This window comes from Labrus mixtus, chromosome 9, assembly GCF_963584025.1.
Source record: "Labrus mixtus chromosome 9, fLabMix1.1, whole genome shotgun sequence".
NCBI classification, from domain to species: Eukaryota; Metazoa; Chordata; class Actinopteri; order Labriformes; family Labridae; genus Labrus; species Labrus mixtus.
In genome coordinates this window covers 21,121,679-21,139,747 of record NC_083620.1, presented here as the reverse complement: position 1 = coordinate 21,139,747, position 18,069 = coordinate 21,121,679, and the positions used below count along the sequence as shown (strand labels likewise).

General features: G+C 44.8%; 2 protein-coding genes across 2 annotated transcripts in view; one reads left to right on the top strand and one right to left on the bottom strand.

Annotated features, from left to right (window-relative positions):
• map3k10 (mitogen-activated protein kinase kinase kinase 10) overlaps positions 1-18,069 on the top strand; it is a 136,155-nt gene that overhangs the window by 106,797 nt on the left and 11,289 nt on the right. The window lies entirely within an intron of this gene.
• znf296 (zinc finger protein 296) lies at positions 7,851-17,769 on the bottom strand. Its single transcript, XM_061046844.1, has 4 exons — positions 17,419-17,769; positions 14,994-15,356; positions 10,374-11,492; positions 7,851-10,337 (listed from the first exon to the last, which is right to left on the bottom strand). Exons 1-4 carry the CDS (start codon positions 17,468-17,470, stop codon positions 9,718-9,720), a joined length of 2,154 nt encoding a protein of 717 aa, XP_060902827.1. The 5' UTR covers positions 17,471-17,769; the 3' UTR covers positions 7,851-9,717.

Genomic DNA, 18,069 nt, shown 5'->3' with positions numbered 1-18,069 from the left:
TGTATATTCCAATAGCAAATGTAAAAAATCAGACATTTCACTTCTTAATAATCTTGCTATTCATTCATTTCATTACAACATTTTTTTGTAATTTCTGACTTAACAACAATTAATAGTACAACAGACTTTGATATCTAATAACATCCCAAAATATTGTAAAAAGCAATTTCACAAATGATTTTTTTCAGTTATTTTTTATTTTATGTTACAGGGACCCTCCTTGCGCCCCCTGGCAATCCCCCCGGGGGGTCCAGACCCCCACTTTGTAAAACACTAGTTTCTTAAACTGCTACATTAGACCTCAAATGGTCTGGAAATGACAATAACGTCTCACCCAGTCAATAAATATAAAACACAGAGTAGATTGTAGATGTCCTTTCTCATAACTTTTAGAAATGTAGAGTTTACATTTTATTAATTGAATAAGTAAGTCAGCAGAGAGGCTTTCAGACATGGCAACCCAAATGTTATTGAGTAAATGGTGAAGTCATTGATTTCAACACTATATAAGGGTGCCTTTTTAGGTTTTGTTCTAATTCTCACTCAAACTAAAGAGAGAGAGACAACAAAGGACAACCTCATTGTACCCATAGAGCAAACGACAAAACGAGAACATAAAAAACATTATTACACTTTTTCCTAAAACGATCCTTCTTCATTTTACAGTTTACCTCCGTTACCTTTATATAAAATCACAAGAGGTCGTCCTTTTAAACTGTGTATGCAGACATTTCAATGTCAGTTCTTCTCCATAAATTAGGAAGAGTTTTATTTGCATGACACCGGTGTAATAGACTATTCATGATGCCTTGTTGTTTTGCAGTGGTACCCATATCATCCAGAAGGCATTGGTGAGCGTTTCTTTGCCTCCTCCTGTGAGAAACACTTGTGAACTCTGGTCGAGACTCAAATAATCTGAAGTAGATTTACAAATTACCCCCCCCCCCCCCTTCTGCCTTCTTGTGTCGCGTCTTTCTTTAAATTTAGGTGGATATCCATCTCAAATAAACTGTTGTCCTGTGGTGCTCTCACCAGGCCTCTTCAGGAGTCTCCAGCCGTCCCTCCATCACACGCCTGATTACTCTGAAAACGCGAGGCTGACCAGGGCTAAACAAACAGGAAGAATAGCGACACAGATCCTTCTAATGGTCACCATTTAATTCCATTCATGGCTCTCCATTATGTCCGTATGCTCTTTGAGGACAGGATTAGAGGAAGCCTCAGTGACAAAGGTCAGAGGGCCGAGCAGACACTCCCACACCTCCATAACCTGCTCTGATCCCACGACCCCGGCACCAGCGGGCCCCGGGCTCCTATCTCTCTCTCCCTGGCCCCCCCCTCCTCTGTCTCCCTGCTGGTTAACCGGCTTTGTCCCGACCCGTTTTCTGCCGCATCACTCAGACACAACACACCGGACAGAGAGGGGGAAGTTAATAGAACAACAGGAGAAATGATCAGGATATACCTAGGATATCTAAAAATGCATTCAGACTTCTACACCTTCCTTTGGAGATTTTTTAAAACACGTGAATTATTTTAAGGTTTTTCTTTTTCACTCTGTTTCTGTTCTGTATTTTTTGTTGAGGCAGTAAAGTACTTTCTTCCCTCTAAACGTGCTATATGGGCCTTAATAACATTTCTTCTTGACTCTACTATATTAAACTGAAGTAGTTTTCATCCCTGATTCACTTAGTTTTCACAAAGTTTTTGTCATTACTAAGGAAGTTGCAGGCCATATATTTAATGGTTTTGTTTTTTTACCATTTAACCTGACTTCAAAATGGAGCTCCACAGTGGAAGAACACTCATTATGCTGGCTTGTTTTCCAATTAAGGGCAGTAGAGCATTATGCTTTCTTGCTTTGTTCAGTTTTCATTTGAGTGGCTTCTTTCCAACTTGAAAGAATGTATTTTACCCTACATATACGACGATATTTCACGCATTATTACAGTCATAAAATGCTGAGATTATAGTAATAATTAAAGGCATGACATTTTAATGAATCCTCCTTATGCCCCCTTAAACCTCAGTTTAGTGAAATCTATTCCTATGAATGTTCATCCAACAGATTTTCACACATGATCAGAAAATACATTACATTCAGAAAACAAAAGTATTTCAAATGTGAGCAACTCCTCCCCAACTAAATTCTAGTTACAAGTGAATCTAATAATAGAAAATATCATAACTGGTCTTTCTGATGCACGATGCATATGAAGTCTTTTTTTTTGTCTAGGATAACTTTGGGCTTTTATTCCTGTGAGATTTTAAGTTCAGGAGATGTTGATGATCAAAAATAATCGTCAAAGCAACTTTAAGTTTAGTGAAGACAGCTGGTATTGCAACAGCATAACAATCATTAGGCTTGAAGTATGTTTCCCCATTAGGCTTTTAGGCTTTTTGTAAACATGTTTTGCATTTGGGTTTTATATTGAAATAAAGTGTCTGAAGTCAAATGTTTTGGTACCATACGTAGCTCATTATAAGACGACTCTCAGTGATCTTAATAGACAACAAGCATGTCAATATCTAAGAACTATTTCTGCTTATGTAACACAGTGTTTTGAAACACATGAAAATGTGGGGGAACAGGACATACTGTGTGAAACTGAAAGAGTTATACGTGCAGGGTGACAGTGGACATTGGTTGCATGTGGAGACTTCAGCTCACCTGCCCCGAGGCCTGCTGGGAACAAACACATGAAAGCAGTTTCACCTGTCACCGGACTGAACTCTACCTCCTAACCTTACTGTGCACACTACCCGGGCAACACCTCTGACCCCAGCACTGTGTGTGTGTGTGTGTGTGTGTGTGTGTGTGTGTGTGTGTGTTTGTGTGAGTGTGTTTGTGTGAGTGTGCATGTGAGTGTGCATGTGTGTTTGTTTGTTGTCAAATCCAGTTTTCCAGGGTTTTACGGAGGTTTCTGGGCTGGACAAGAAGAAAAACTATCTGACCTGAATTTGTTTTTGTGTGTGTTTGTGTACCTGTGTGTGTGTATTTGTGTATTTGTGTAATTATCTGAGAAAGTAAATAGTGTGTGTGTGTGTTTGTGTCAGGTTCATAAGGAGGGTCACCAGGTGCAGCAGAAGCGATGCTGTGTGTTTTTAGAAAAGAGAAAGAGAGTAACAGCCATTTGAGTAACACTTTGTCCTGAGTGCCACAGAGTGTTTAGACAAGGATGTGAAATGAAGCAACCTTTCGTTAATAGTAATCATGTCCAAAATCATGGGGCACAGGTCGGACACCAAAACAAAGATATACTAAGTAGTATGCCAGCAAATATATATCGTAAAGTGAGAACCTTTCATTCTTTCATTTCACCACTCTAACACTTCAGCGAGATGCTTCTGTTTCGCACCCACTCTTGAAGGCAGTTGTTAAAAGGACTCTTAAACACCCTAACATGAAACTAACAATAATAACTTCTGAATATTTGAATAAAAAACACCAGAAACTAGGTGTTGTAAAACGGCACAGTGTCCCTCTAAGCTAAGGATACAGCACATAATGTTAGTCAGGGCATTGATTTAGGAGCCCAATTAAAAGACCTCATGTTGTACCGCAGTATGGCATTGCATAGGAACATCATATGGTAAGCTTATTGCATCACATCATTTTGCATTTTATGGTACCTTATTGTATCTCAACATCGTATTTCATGTTTGCATGTTTTATCTGTATCCCTCTACCACACCGTCTCTTTACATCACATCATCCATTGGTCCCTCATTGAAAATTGGCCCCTGTCCTTTACTCAGGAATGAGTATAATAGGATGGTTTTAAAATCTTGTCGTCATCATCATCATCATCATCTGACATCACTTTCTGCCTGTTTAGATGTAATGTTTGATCTCAGTTTGAAAAAAAAAGAGAAATCAGTAAACTTCCTCCCTTTTGTTCGAAAATCAAACTGTCCGGGGTCACATCAGTACTTCCTCGTTCACAGTCCAAACTGAAGTGACGCTCCTTCCACAGAGCTGGCCCTCAAGAGATCAGTGACATTATATAAACCTAAAGAAGAATGAGCCCTCCTTGTCTTTCCCTCCTCTCATTATCTGAAGGTGTTGAATGGCAAAATGATAGGCACTGGATTGACGGATGACTGCCAGGGCCCGTGTTGCCTCTCACCATGTTCCCTCACACTCTCACTGTTAGGGGTTGGGGGGGGGGGGGGGGGGGGGGGGGGGGGGGGGGGGGGGGGTAAGGAGGGAGAGGTGAAGCGGGTGTAATTCCAGGGTTCAGGTTTCACTCCGTGGTCTTTGCGGGAGGAGGGACGGGTGAGAGAAGGTGGGGATTGTGGGAACTGTGCGAGGATAAAGAGCAGAAAGGGAGTCCTGTGGTTTGGCTGATCACTCCCAAATGCATCTTTCTCTTTCTTGTTATCCCCATCCCAGTCAGCCCTGCCGATGATTTAATCCTCAGCCTCCACAACTATTCTGTGGAGGAAGAGCACAACAGGACAGAGACTGCAGAGACGATTTGAGGCTTCAGACAGTACACCATGAGAAATGTAATTAAAAACTCACAGTTAATTGGCTTTTTCCATGATAAAGCACAATCGTCTCATACATAAGTGAGAGCCTCTCATGCCCACAGGCTTGCCCTACAGGAAAGCAAACATAGAGCTCATACATTCCCTTTGTTGTGAGCATTTTTTCAGCTAATCATCTTAAATTTAATCTGAATTTGTGATTGTGCCATCAGTGCCAGAAAACTGCACTTCATTTCTAAGACTACCAATGAGGTCGAGCAGTCTCTGCATCCATTTTTAGGTTTATAAAATATGTGAGTGCGCTCTTTAAAAGCATTATCAACGACATTTTGCCGTTTTTTGACGATAAATGCGTAGAAATAGAATTGACATTTGGGGTAAAGATAAAGGGTAGGCGTGCAAAGAGTCTGGATTTGAACTAATCCAGAGCTTTTGCAATTAGGAATCAGTCTTTGTCTTTATTCTCAGGCTTCAAGAAAACGCACAGCCGAGAGGAATGTACTGAATAGTTTTTGTCTCTGTATTAAATCCATTAAAACACTGTTTGTATAATGGGGTCAGTCCTAGTAGGAAATTCTCAGTTGTTGTGGTTGACCAGAGCTGCTTTCACATATACACTCCTGAAAATATCTAGAAAATTTAGGGACAGCCTGCCCCTGAAATTTTCCAAAGTTGTAATTCACACAAGTTTTCCCTGCGGGTATTTGAGGGTGGGGGCTCTTTGGAGGCAGGACATGCTGTAAAAAGTACAGCGCGGTCAAAGTGTTGACAAGACATCCGAGATGGCGGGCGAAGCAAAGTATGGCAATTTGATGACAGTTTTTGCCTTTGTGTCTACAGCCCTTTTTTTTAAGTGTTTTCTGCAACAGTGTTATATTTTTGTCCCAGTATGTGAATTCACATTGCGTTTTGGCAATTCGGTAGCACAACAGAGTGGGAGCTCCACATTCACACACCAGTCATGCACACACATACAGCTCTAAGCTCCCCTGCTGCTCAGCTGATCCCATCCCGTTCTTTAATGCCTCCTTGCATTCCCCTGAAGACGATACAGAGGAGGAATACTGACCGTATCCACAGTATCAATGAAAGAGCAGAGAAGAACATACTGGCTAGCAGAAAAGACTATGAAGCTGCTTTACTAAGTGCGCCATGACCCAGTAGCTCACTAGTTGACTGATATAAACGTCATTCCCTCCCACTCCCCTGTAATGTATTTTTACATGCAGAGATTTTACCAGGGGACTGGCAGGAGAAATTCAGGGTGAAGTCAAAGGGTTAAAGCTTCCTCTGTTTGCATTCATACATGCAGCTAACATGACAATTTCTGTTTTCAGGAATTTTGTGAATGTGTGAACACAGCACAGGAGTATTCCTCAGAATTTAGTTTTTTTTTGCCAGGATTAAGGTCTTATCAATGGTTCAATCTGAGGTCCCCTTCAGTTTTTCATGCTGTCACATCACTTAAAATCTGTAAAATATTGATGGTAGAGAAAGATTTTCCACACAGAAACGCACTGCTTAACCTTTATTTTATTCTGGAGGTTCTAAATTCAAAGCTTTCCACAAACACCTTTGAATGTTTTGCTCCTCTTAGATGTCATCACGAGTCATTTTCTAAATTTGGGTGTTTTAATAAGCTACAGATAGCTTACATTTCCCTTATTTAAAAAAAAAAGTGTGAAAAGTATTTCTAGCATCTTGGCTATGGCCCTGGGGGTACAGACAAATGGAACGCTGTATTCAGTATCATTTGTTATAACTTGCCAACAGCCTTTAGGAAACTATCATTTAACAACATTGCAGCTCAACATTTGCTCTGTTGAAACTTTATACATAACGAAGCCCCAGATGTTCCTCCTTGCACTAAGACATTTTTCCTAAAATGTATAAAAGAATCACGTGTTTAAGTTAAGTTTAAGTAAGTGTGTGTCGCATATCAAGATTCCCCATGTTACAACAGAGTGGTCTGTGTGTCTGAATCTCTGTCCCGCAGCGACCTCACCCAACTCCCCCACCAACAAAAGCTTCCTATGTGGACCTGAGACACAACTATTAGATCTCAAAGTCCACATTACACAGTGCCTTGCGGGCAGTGACTGCTCAGAAAACACACACTCACACATACATACAAGTGTCAGCCTTCCTCTTCTATTGGTAGATATTATAAACTCTTTATGTTCTGATTGGCTGTCGACGCTGGCCTGTGCAGGGTTTGACAGCGGCTCAGAAAGGTGTGGACTGCAGGGAGACAAAGGGCACTCTGGGACGTGGAAATGATATCCACTTGCTTTAGGGGCTACTGTGCTGCGTTCTGCTGTGTATCACCTTACTTACATAATTGGGTCTACACAAGCACCAAATGGCGCCTGCTGTGGCGCCAAACAGACAAGAAGGGCTGAGTTCACCAGAGGGAAAGACGGAGAATGTTACCTGTCACCTGGACTGTCCTGTCTCGCCCTCTGTGTTGTTTTCTGTCTCTGTGGAGCGAAACGGACAAACTGACTCATCTGGGTCTGAGGGGGCTTCGGTCTTCACTTCCTCTTTTTTTCTCTGCAACACAATGGTAATTGGTGGGAATGGGCGTGTGTGCATCTGGTGCAATAACCCCCCCCCCCACCCGACCCCACTCACCCTCCATCATCAGACCCCACTCCTCCTCTTCATCTCCCCAGCCCCCACCCTGTTGAAAGCTCATTAAAAGACCTGCTGTTAATGAGCTAGAGGGATCATAGAACATCATTTTCATTTGGGGGGTGGGGTTAAGGCCAGAGATGCTGGTGCAGAGGTTTTTATACCCTTAAAAATGGAGTCAGCAATTATCCCAACCCCTTGACACTCCCCACCCACCCTGGCCTGCCTCCTAACATGCCCACAAACAATAACCAAACTCCCCCCCCCCCCAAATGTTGTATCCTGAGAAACCTTTGCTGCCCGTGTCCCATCACAGCTCGCTGCACCCATCTCACAGCCTGCAGGATGACTGACACCACCTCAAATGTACCTACGCTCACACACACATACAGTATCATACACATGCTCGCATACACACACACACAGCTTGAATTACATTACAGTGTTTCCAGACAAAGCCAGAAACATCACAAGGATGTAAACAAGCAGTGAGGGTCCCCAATCCAAACACTCACATTAAAAATTAATAAGTCAACGCTGACTGCGGTCCTCAGAGAAACGACCCGCTCTGACTAAGACAACGTCTCGGGGAGAGACGACGCTTAAAAATAGTTTCAAAAGCTTTGTTGTGGGTACCAGGAAAACAAATAAATCAACATGCAGTGAAAAAGCATAGAAATGAGACGGATGGGGGGAAAAAAACGACTCAACAAAGCAAAATATCTCTTCCTCAATTGTTTATTGAGGCTCAATTACAAAATGGTGTCAAGTTTACAAAGACAGCAGAGCAGTAATGCTTCACAATAGCCAGTGTGAAACATAAAGGAGCAAGGCTAGGAAAAGTGGAGGCAGTTATATTAATAATAATAATAATAATAATAACAACAACAACAACATGTATAGCAACAGCGAGAATGCCAATATATGTACAAAATATTATCCCTGAACAGTTACACTGCACTCATTCACAATCATTCATCGTGTAGCAAACATAAGGATACGTTTTCCCTGACATGAATGCAACACAACTGAGATATTGTAACACAAAGTCATCACAGTAGTCAGAAAGAAAAAAAAAAAAGTTAGGAGCACTCTACTTGACAGCTTTGTCCCGTTTTGTGTGTGAGATTAACAGATGTTCTTACATTTCTAACCTTTCGTCGTCATCGCCGGTACAATTCAGAAGCATGACGCAGCAATCTGAAGCAGCCGATTCATGCTGCTAACACAAGATCACAGAGCAGAGGGTTCAAGAAGAGGTGTCCCCTGAGGAAGTTTACCCAGTATGTACACAAAAACAATCACACGCAACTCACAAACGCAATCAAACAAGTGCTCGTGTGGACCCCCCCCCCCCCCATCCCACCACCACCACCCCCCCCCCCCCCAAAAAAAAACTCAACTGATCAACCCTGTAGTTTTTCAGTGGAACAGAACTTTTCAGTTTCACAACCACGAACATGCAGCGTTCATAAATTAGAAGTATTCAAACACAGGAAACAAACAAACAAAAACAGGTTTAAATGGCTGAAAAACATGCACGAGCTCCGAGGAGTCCGGCACTTTACGAATGTAAACAACGCAAGGGAGGAATTAACCATCACAACAATAGTTACAACTAGAGAAAATACAACACACCCGTTTCATGTGTAGATAAAATTGCATTTTTTTTTTTTTTTTTATGCACAGAAACTAATCATGGAAAAAAAACAAATCAGTAGACAAGACTTTAACGTCTCCTTATTCACATGTTACAGTTGGAAAAAAAAAAAAAAAAAAAAAAAAAAAAAGGTAACAGAAGATCCTCCACACACATTGTCCCAAAGTCAGGAGCACAACCTCGCCGGGCCCTGTGAGCCCTGTAAACACGAAGCGACAAGTGTTGTGACAAGCAAGAGCCTTTAAAAAGAGGAGAGTGAGAAACTGCAGGCAGACAGTGTTTGGATTCATTTCACTCCCTGCGTCTGTTCAAACATCTTCAGTCTTTAAAAGGCCTTCGCAAAAAGGAAAACCAGCTACAGTTAGGTAGCTCGGTGTGACCTCTCTCTGTACATATATTAACATTGTTCTATTGCTATTGTTTCTTTTTGAATTCAATAAACTCCCCTCTTTATATTATCTGACAGTTAATGACTGTCTCCACCTGTCCAGTGGGTAACCAGACAGATAAATCACGAGTCTTTTGCATCCTGCTCAGCAACATGGTGATCAGTTTCCTGTGTCGCTGTGGACTGTGGTGGTTCTCTTCCTTTTCGAGAGCTCTGGTAATCTCCCTGCTGAATGTCACAGCCTCTTTTTTTGTTTTTTTTTTTTTTTTGTTTCTCTGTGGTCTAAAGAAACTGTAGGCACTTGGTTTCAGCAGCTTTGCATACAATCATTAAAATATGGCTGCTGTGTGCCTCAGTGCTGGCAAGACAGGAAGGGAGGGCGAGAACTGCCTGCTGCTTTCTACAGAGCGTCTTCTTTAAAGTAGATACCAGTGTGACGTGACTGTTGGCTCGATGATGGGAGGACTTTTTTTTTTTTTTATTTGAGTGGGCGATCCTATACAGTGCTATTTTAATGTCAGTGAGTGAATGAGAGCGGCTCTCATGGCGCAGAACTCAACGCTAAGCTCACTTCTACTTTGCTCTCAGGTGGGAGATCACCCACTCTGTCCGGACTCCTGCTGTTCTCCACATATTCTTCTGGGCTCTGCCCCTCCTCCACCTCCATGCTTTTCACCGCATCACTCTGCATTTTGCTTTCCATTTCTATTTGATCCAGACTGGCTTCCTCCTCCTCCATCTTCACCACCACTTCTGCTGCCGCTGCCTCTTCTGCTTTTATAGCAGCCAAAGTGTCTGCGGCGCTGGCCTGCGCATACGCTCCCACACTGGCATGACTCAGGCCGTGCACTTTCTTCAGGTGTTTCTCTAAAGTGGCATACACCGTGAAGGGGACGGCGCACAGCTGACACAGGAAGGAGGCTTTAGCACCCTGGGTTCCGTGGGTCTTCATGTGGCGGGTTAGTTTTGAGCTCTGAGCGCAGGCGTAGTTGCAGAGGCCGCAGCGGTAGGGTCGCTCTCCTGTGTGGCTGCGACGGTGCACGGTCAGATTGCTGCTGTTTCTGAAATGTTTGCCACAGTACTCGCATGCTTCATCTTTCTTCTTCCGACCAGCTGAGCCGGTGGGTACGCTGCTCGCGTTTCCTCCTCCTCCTCCTCCTCCTCCTCCTCCTCCTCCTCCTCCTCCTCCTCCTCCACCTACACCCCTCCGCTCATTCTCCCTCTGCCACTCCTGCACAACCTCGCTGACTTTGTCTGAGCTCCACTCTGGTTCCCTCTCTATGACCTCTCCTTGTTCGTTCTCCCACTCTCCCGCTCCTTGCACTCCCATCTCTGGACGTTTGGGCGTGCAGTTCCCGCTGGCAATGCCGCTCTCGCCGCTGCCCCCGGTCTCTCCGCTCTCCAGTGAGCCCTCAGAGGGGCTGGCACAGGGTGAGGTGTGCTGAGGCTCGCCCTGCCCCTCTGTCTCCTCCTCCCCTCCCTCTCCCTGGTGCTGGTACAGCCTCTGATGGACTTGTGTGGTCAGCACTGTCAGGCTTGAGGCCATGGACGGATATTTGGGCAAGGTCAGGTCCAGCTCAGAGCAGTCCTCAACCTTTCCCATCCCTACCGCTGGCTGCAGCTGAAACCTCCCTCGCCTCCCTACATCCTCCTCCATAAGCATTATCTCCATCGACTCATATCCAACTCCGGCCTCCCTGTGATGGCTCCGTATGTGACGAGCCAGCTGGCCGCTCTGGGCGAAGGCCTGCCCGCACACGCCGCAGTGATAGGGGCGATCACAGGTGTGAGACCTGCGATGAGTGGAGAGGGCGTGAAGGGAGTGGAAGTTCTGGTTGCACAGCTCGCACCGGAAGCCATCCTGGAGGGTGCCAGTCTGAGGAAAGGGAGAGGCTGCGGGTGGAGAGGAGGATGGAGACAGCACCAGGCCCCCAGGCGAGCTGCTGCCGGTGGTGTTGTTGTTCCCCTCCGCGAGCTCCCTGAGCCGCACTGAAAAGTTCAGAGCCCGAAGAGTACCAGAGGAGGTGTTGGTGGAGGTGATGTGAGTCTGACGGGAGCGGCTGAGGCGCAGGGCTGACGGCTGGAAGGCGGAGGAGAGGGCCTGGCTCAGGTGGCGAGGGTCCAGAGTGGCTGCAGCGGGCTTTTGCTCCTTAATCCCTCGTCTTCCTCTTCCTCTTCTGGCGTCAGTGTCCTCTTCCACGTCCTCCTGGTAGATGCTGAAGGAGTGTGTGTGCTGAGCGTGCTGTAGGAGTGACCATGCAGAGGGAAACACACCTTCACACTGCTGGCAGGTGAAATAAGATGGCTCCTCAGGCACTGGAAGAGATGGAGGAAATGGTGTTAAGATAGACTTCAGAAATAAATATAAATAAATAAATATATTAAGGTTTTTAAATGTTGACATCTACTTGAAATAAAAGTACAAAGTTAATTCTGTTAAAAACTGGAGAAAAGAATAAAACATCTGACAGCTACACTGCAAAAATCTAAATTTATAAAGTCTTATTTCTAGTCAAACATATTTACACTTATTATATGACAAGTGCAGATAAACATTCCAAGATATGAAACATAAAAATGTAATGCTGTTCTTTGCTAATGCTGCAGAGCGGAAGAGGAAAGTTGCAGACTAAGAATCCAAACAGTGAGTTCAAAAAGTTGAGTTGAGGTCTGAGTGTTAGTTATTTGTGGTTTCACATACAAAGTAGACAGAAGATTTCTTGTTGACATTTTGACTGTAGCTGGTTTAGCATTAATAGCCGAGTGTGAGCGTTAACGTGATATAATTCTCTGATAAAATTCAGGTAAGAAAAAGTTCTAAATGAGGATTAAAAACAACAAATCGAGGGGGGAAAAGTTTGACCCAAAGCAGAGGAGAGAAATGGGTCTCCGGAAGCCGAAAAGGCCAACACAGAAGTACATCTGGAGATATTTTTTATGTGTGGATAGCTTTGTCTTCTAACCGAGAGCCTCTCTCCAATTAAGCTGCAAATTGCTAATTAGCAGAACGTAGCAAACGAACGCTTTATGCAAATCAGGCACTGACTCAGCCTGCTTGACAAATGAGGCCTTTCTGCATAAATCAAAACTGGAGAGAAGATCCCCAAATTGAGGGGGAAACAGTTCTTTTTTTTTTTTTTCCCGCTCTCTCTGTCTTTTTTGGAGAGGTTCAAAGCCGACTCTGGTATAAGCCTCTTTCATGTTTCCTCAAGTCAAATCCTTCTGTATTTTACTGGAGGGGGGAAAAGAGGAGAGCGAAGATGAAAAAGAGAGCAACTGTTTCTTTCTCTTTTTCCCCTTTTCTCCCCGCCCTCCCTCTTTCTCTCTGTCTGGAGACGAGAGGAGCTGCGCCGTTCATGTCCTTTAACCTAGCCCGAGGAGAGAAACCCAGGAGAAGTTGAGATACTTCTTTTAAAAATAGGGTGAAGAGTGAGAGCAGGGAAAAAAGAGAGGGAGAGAGAGAGAGAGAGAAAGATAGGTAGGTCAGGGCTCAGGAGATAAAAAGAAAATGAGATAAAAAAGATTATAATGTAGTATGGGGGGGCCAGGAGACACCAAGAAAATATGTCACCCCCTTTGGATTGTACTTGAGACCCATCCTCCAACCTAGCTACTCTTCTTCAACCTTACACCCCCCCCCCCCCCCCCCCCCCCCCCCCCCCCCCCAAAAAAAAGCTTCCAAATCTTTCCCTGAGGGGGGGAGGGAGGGGGGGGGGGCTTTTGTCTCGGGGTCCTGGAGTGAAACACAATACCCAGCCGGTTTCTCTCTCCTTCTCTCACTCCTCGCTTTTTTTTTTGTAAGGATTCCCATTTGGCCCGCGGTAGCACTTGAATATTAAGCAGAAGCAATAACTACTAATTAAAAATGCAGATTGGCTGGGAGCACTAACGAGCAGCAGGCAGAATCTCTTTTCCCTTGGGAGGCAGAGGGAGGAGAAAAGAGAGGAGGAGGAAGGAGGGAGGGAGGGGAAGGGGGGGCGAGAAATTGAAAGAGGGCAAAGCGAAAGTGTGTTGAAGATGGGGGGAAGAAATAAGCATGAGGAGGAGCGGGTGGGGGGTTGGGGGGGGGGGGGGGGGTGTCGAAGATGAGGAGGAAAAAAAACAAACAAGGAGAATAAATAAAAAGGAATGAGACAGATGCACGCGGCTCTTCAGTAATCCACCCCGCTCCCTCTTTCCTACCCCCTCTGCCTCAAATACAGAAAATAGACACAGGGCCTGTCTGCTGTGGGATAACTGCTCTTTCACTTTCAGTCATCTCTAAAGCTTCACATACTCAGTTTCCCTACCATAAAACAACTCAAGTCAAACAAGACTTCCTATTACTGCCAAGGCTGCAGGATGCCCAGAAATAAAAAAATAAAAAAACTGTCCTTCGCTAATTTAACAAGCAAGGACTTTATGTCACAAACTATAAAATCTGAGGAGATGGAAACCCTAAAAGCCGAGTTAAAGTTACAATTATGCAGCCTACATGTGCTAATAAAACTTTAATCCAAACTTATCCACTCTTACATTATTCACATGCTCTTTCCCCTCTCTGCCCTCCTGCACGTGTTTCTGTTTGTTGTATGAACCAGCGGGCACCAAATTAGCAAGCTGAAGTGTCCTGTTGACTGTAAGCGAGATGGAAAACAGGGTGAAAAAGGAAAAAAGAAAAAAAAGAAAAAAAAAGAGGTTATGGACAAACGGAAATGCTGGGGCACCAGTCCCCCGAGCGTTACACAGAGGAAGGAACTGCTAACGTGTGTGTACATGACAGGGAGGGTTTCAAAATATGCAAAGGAGCATGCGTGACTAGTATTAGTGTGGAACGAGATGCAAGGTCCATCTGCAGGCATTTACGACATACTGATTTTTTTTGTCACTTTGAAGATACAGCATGGCATTCAAATGGGCTTCAGATTAGCAGAGAAACTCCTACATCTCAAAAACTTTGAAACTGAATACAATTTTGCACAAAAACTGCAATAATTACTGATTCTCGAAATCTACTGTAAATTGAAAAAAAAAAAAAAAAGAAAAAACAGCGAGAGAGGGTGAGAAGAAAAGGGCACGGAGGTGAACGTGTTGCTCTAAAGGGCCGGACGGAGATGCAGAAAATGACAACGACAAGGTGAAGAACAAGGTGAATAAGATGATGAAAAAAAAAAAAAACGACGATGAAGGAGGAGATTCCCAGGAGCTCAGGTGGCTCGGCCTAGGGCAGAACATGTGGGAGATGGCGGAGAAGCTGCACATGATGCAACATCCTCCATTACGGTGTCATGGCAGCAGAGAGGAGAGCTGCATGAAACGGCCCCACATCCACCGCTCGGACCGCTTCACGCTGATGTGCATCACAAGCGTCGAAACCTCTAAAGTGAACGGGATAATCTCGTAATCACTGAAACTGTGCTGCTTTGAGCGGATTTTTTTTTTTTTTTTAGAGAACAGGTTTTCGGTCTCTGTTGTCCAAGATGACAGAGAAACATGTTTACCTGTCCGCTCCACCTCAGAGACTGACAGTAAGGGAGATGGGAGGCAGCTCTGGAGCTTAGTTGCGCAGTGTTTGAGCCCCTGGGGGACCCGCGGGTGCCCTCTGAACGCTCCTGACGCCTATCCTTTCCACACAATTAGCCCGTGCGTCACTAACTCACGCAGGTCTGCTAATGGCAACGGCTAGCTAATGAGCTGGACTCGGGAGGGAGGAAGGGGACCAGTTGTTAAATGAGGAAAGGGGGGGGGGGGGGGTGTTGGAAAAAAAAACAATAAAACAAAACAAAAACCAGAGTCACTAATTAACAACCTGCCATCCTTATTCTGCTCCTTCCTTACCTGCTCTGTTGTGCTCTGCCTTCACCCTCGCACCGGGCTCTTCCACCCAGCCTCGCTCTCTGGGCGCCCCCCTCCTCAGCTCGATGAAGCCTGGCCCCGGCTCGGCACTGGCGACGTGCTGTAGCGTCCTGTTGGCGGGTGATGGGGGCGTGGCGTTGGCGTTTGGGGCATGGTTTCTAGAGCGGCAGCCTCCCTGTTTGTGCTGGATGAAGGACAGGATGTGGGCCAGGGGGAAAGCCTGGCTGCACTGGCCACAGGTCAGGAGGTCACGACACTCGTCAGGAGCTTGGACCTGTGGAGGACGAGGGGGAAGAGGACGCTGGTCGTCTGAGGAGCTGGTGCGCTCTGTCACGTCGGTGCCATCTGAGAAACACACAGAAACTGGTTGTTACTTAGTTGATATGACATTTAAAATTGAACACACTAACTTATATGAGTAGGAAAAACATGAAAACAAAATGTGGAGTCTTCCACTGACACAGACTTACAAAGGCTCAATACACTAAACAGATGTATCCCTTAGTAATAAAAAAAACTGTTACAAAACAGATAGAAATGTGACTGTTTTAAGCAATTTTCTGAGCAAAAACTTAAACGTTCAAAGTAGGGAAGTTCAGATATTACACGGAGAGTGTGTAAAGATAATGTCACCGGTCTAAATGATACATCAGTGGAGTAACAATCACATTTCATCCAGCTGTGTCTCTGTGGGTACATAATTAACTTGTAGAGTATATAGAAGACTGCGTCTATGAAAAGAGCCACAGTTTGGACCTCCTCTGAAGCTTTTCATGTGGCAGCAGATCATCAGAAGGAATGAATATCTGGACAACGCCGGAGCGTGCAGGTCTACTCTCTCTGGTACCTGGCTACCTGTTTCCTTCTGCTCAGGGATTGTTGACCATGCGCTTTAAAATCAAAAGTGGCACACCAAGAACCGTTAGACCTCAGTAAGTGGAACAACAAACAGGCGTGTTTATTGAAAGTGCTAGTTTCAGTTGCGAGCTCTAAAGCAACAAGGCCAATCTGCTCAGCCAACACTGACCACTTCCTTTAACCGACCCAGAACAGATCAGCACGCTCAGAGGGAGGCCTCTACAGAGAGCTGAACTGTCCACATCAGCGGCAACATTAACCTCTTATCAATGCTGTAACCACCGTGTGCTGAAATGAGTGTGTTATCAGCATTTTGACCCAGTACATCACCTTTTACTCGCAAAACAACTTGCTCTTCTAGCCACAGTCGGCGGGAGTTTCTCAACCGGAAGTGGATTGCAATAAAAGAAGAAAAAACTGAGTGAAGGTGTCTGAAATAAGAGCAGCCTCAGAGAGTTTTCAGTCTGATTCAGCCAGAGGAGGAAGTCTGCAAACATGTTGAAGAACTGGACTCAGCCTAAAACCTTATTTCTTAACAAAGTGTCTCTCACAGACCTTTAGAGGAGGAGGAGGAGGAGGGTCAGTAGGCTGTTGCACAACTCGGTCATTGGCACACCTTGATCAGATTCCAGCTGCCTGAACTACAGGGCCGGCTAACAAACAGGACAGGTACAGACAGTATAGTCTGAAGTCGGATCTCGCCAGTTGTTTCTGAAAAAATGTCACCTTTCCTGTTTCTGGGCCGCGCTATTTGTGCAGACTTGCAAGGCGCGGTCGCACACACGCACACACACACACACACACACACACACACACACACACACACACACACACACACACACACACACACACACACACAGTTGAGTCAGTGGCTGTGGTCACAGCAGACACGCACGGCTGGTCTCCAGTAAGAACTGTAAAACATAAATGACGGTCAAGTTTCTATTTTACTTCTTCACATTTCAAACACGTTTCTTTGAGATCCAAAGAGTTTACTGGATGTTCAAAGTCTTCAAATCGTAAAAATGTAAGTCTTTCAAAATGTTTTAGGTAGGTAGGTAAACAGTCCCGGACCAACTGGAGACCGTCAGAGAAACTTGATCATAGTCTAACCTGGATAGTATTAATCATCATGTTCGGACCTGTAACCTGTGAAAACAACGTGCCAGTAAACCGGTCCGTCCTCTATGAACACAGCAACACATCAGGACAAACATGACAAGAACATTACCATCCCTTAGTCAAATATTGAACAATTATGTTCGCAAATGCAATTAAAAACACATCAACCCTGGCTTAAAGGAGGTCAGTGTGTACAGAATGATACTTTAACTCATATTTGGGATTGTTTTTTTGTTGTTGTTGTTGTTGTTGTTTTTTAAATAACATCCATCATTTGATAGCCGGTGCCAGCAGGTCTCTAAATCATGCACGCAGACTGGCAATAAAAGAAAACCGTGACCTGAATGTTCCTTAGTTTCACCTAAAAGAAAAACCCCAAACACGTCCCCACCTCGTGCCCACACATCTCTGCTCTCCTCGGGCTTACCTTGAATCACACTCAGGTGCTGAGGTCTGCTTCCAAGTTTGCGCCTGGACATCGCGTCGAGCCGTCCCGCGTGTGGCACCTTTCTGGCTCTCAAACAGCAAATTAATAAACCCCCCCCCCCCCTCCTGCAAAACACCAGCACGCGTCCGGCTGCTCCGTCTCCGATAAGTTGACCAAAACCCGAGTGACGGGGACAGACTGATAAGACTGTCTGCTGGCCTCTGCCTGGACTCGCACTGAGCAGTGAAGGCTGCGTTCAAGTTCACGCTTCTTCCCCCCGCAGCCAGCGGAGGGCAAAAGGGGGCATGGGCGAGTGTAGGCACCGCCCGCTCCTAAGACCCTGACCCCGCCCTCTTCGAGTATCACACTCTTCTCAACACCTTTTAGCTTCATTTACAACCTGCCTCTGGGTTTTTAAAACTGTACACTCGGTTTTAATCAACATTTTCACATCATAAAGTGCAAACAGATCTTGTTCCTTTGCACCTGTTCCTAAGTTACACAACCTGACTTTCAACCACAGGTGTCTCAGAAAAAAAAAAAAAGTACCACAATACCAGTAACTTCCCCTTCCCCCCTTTTTTTCTTTTTAGCAGAATTTAATTTCAAACAATAACAAAATGCAAAAGAAAACAGCTCAGAAGATATTCT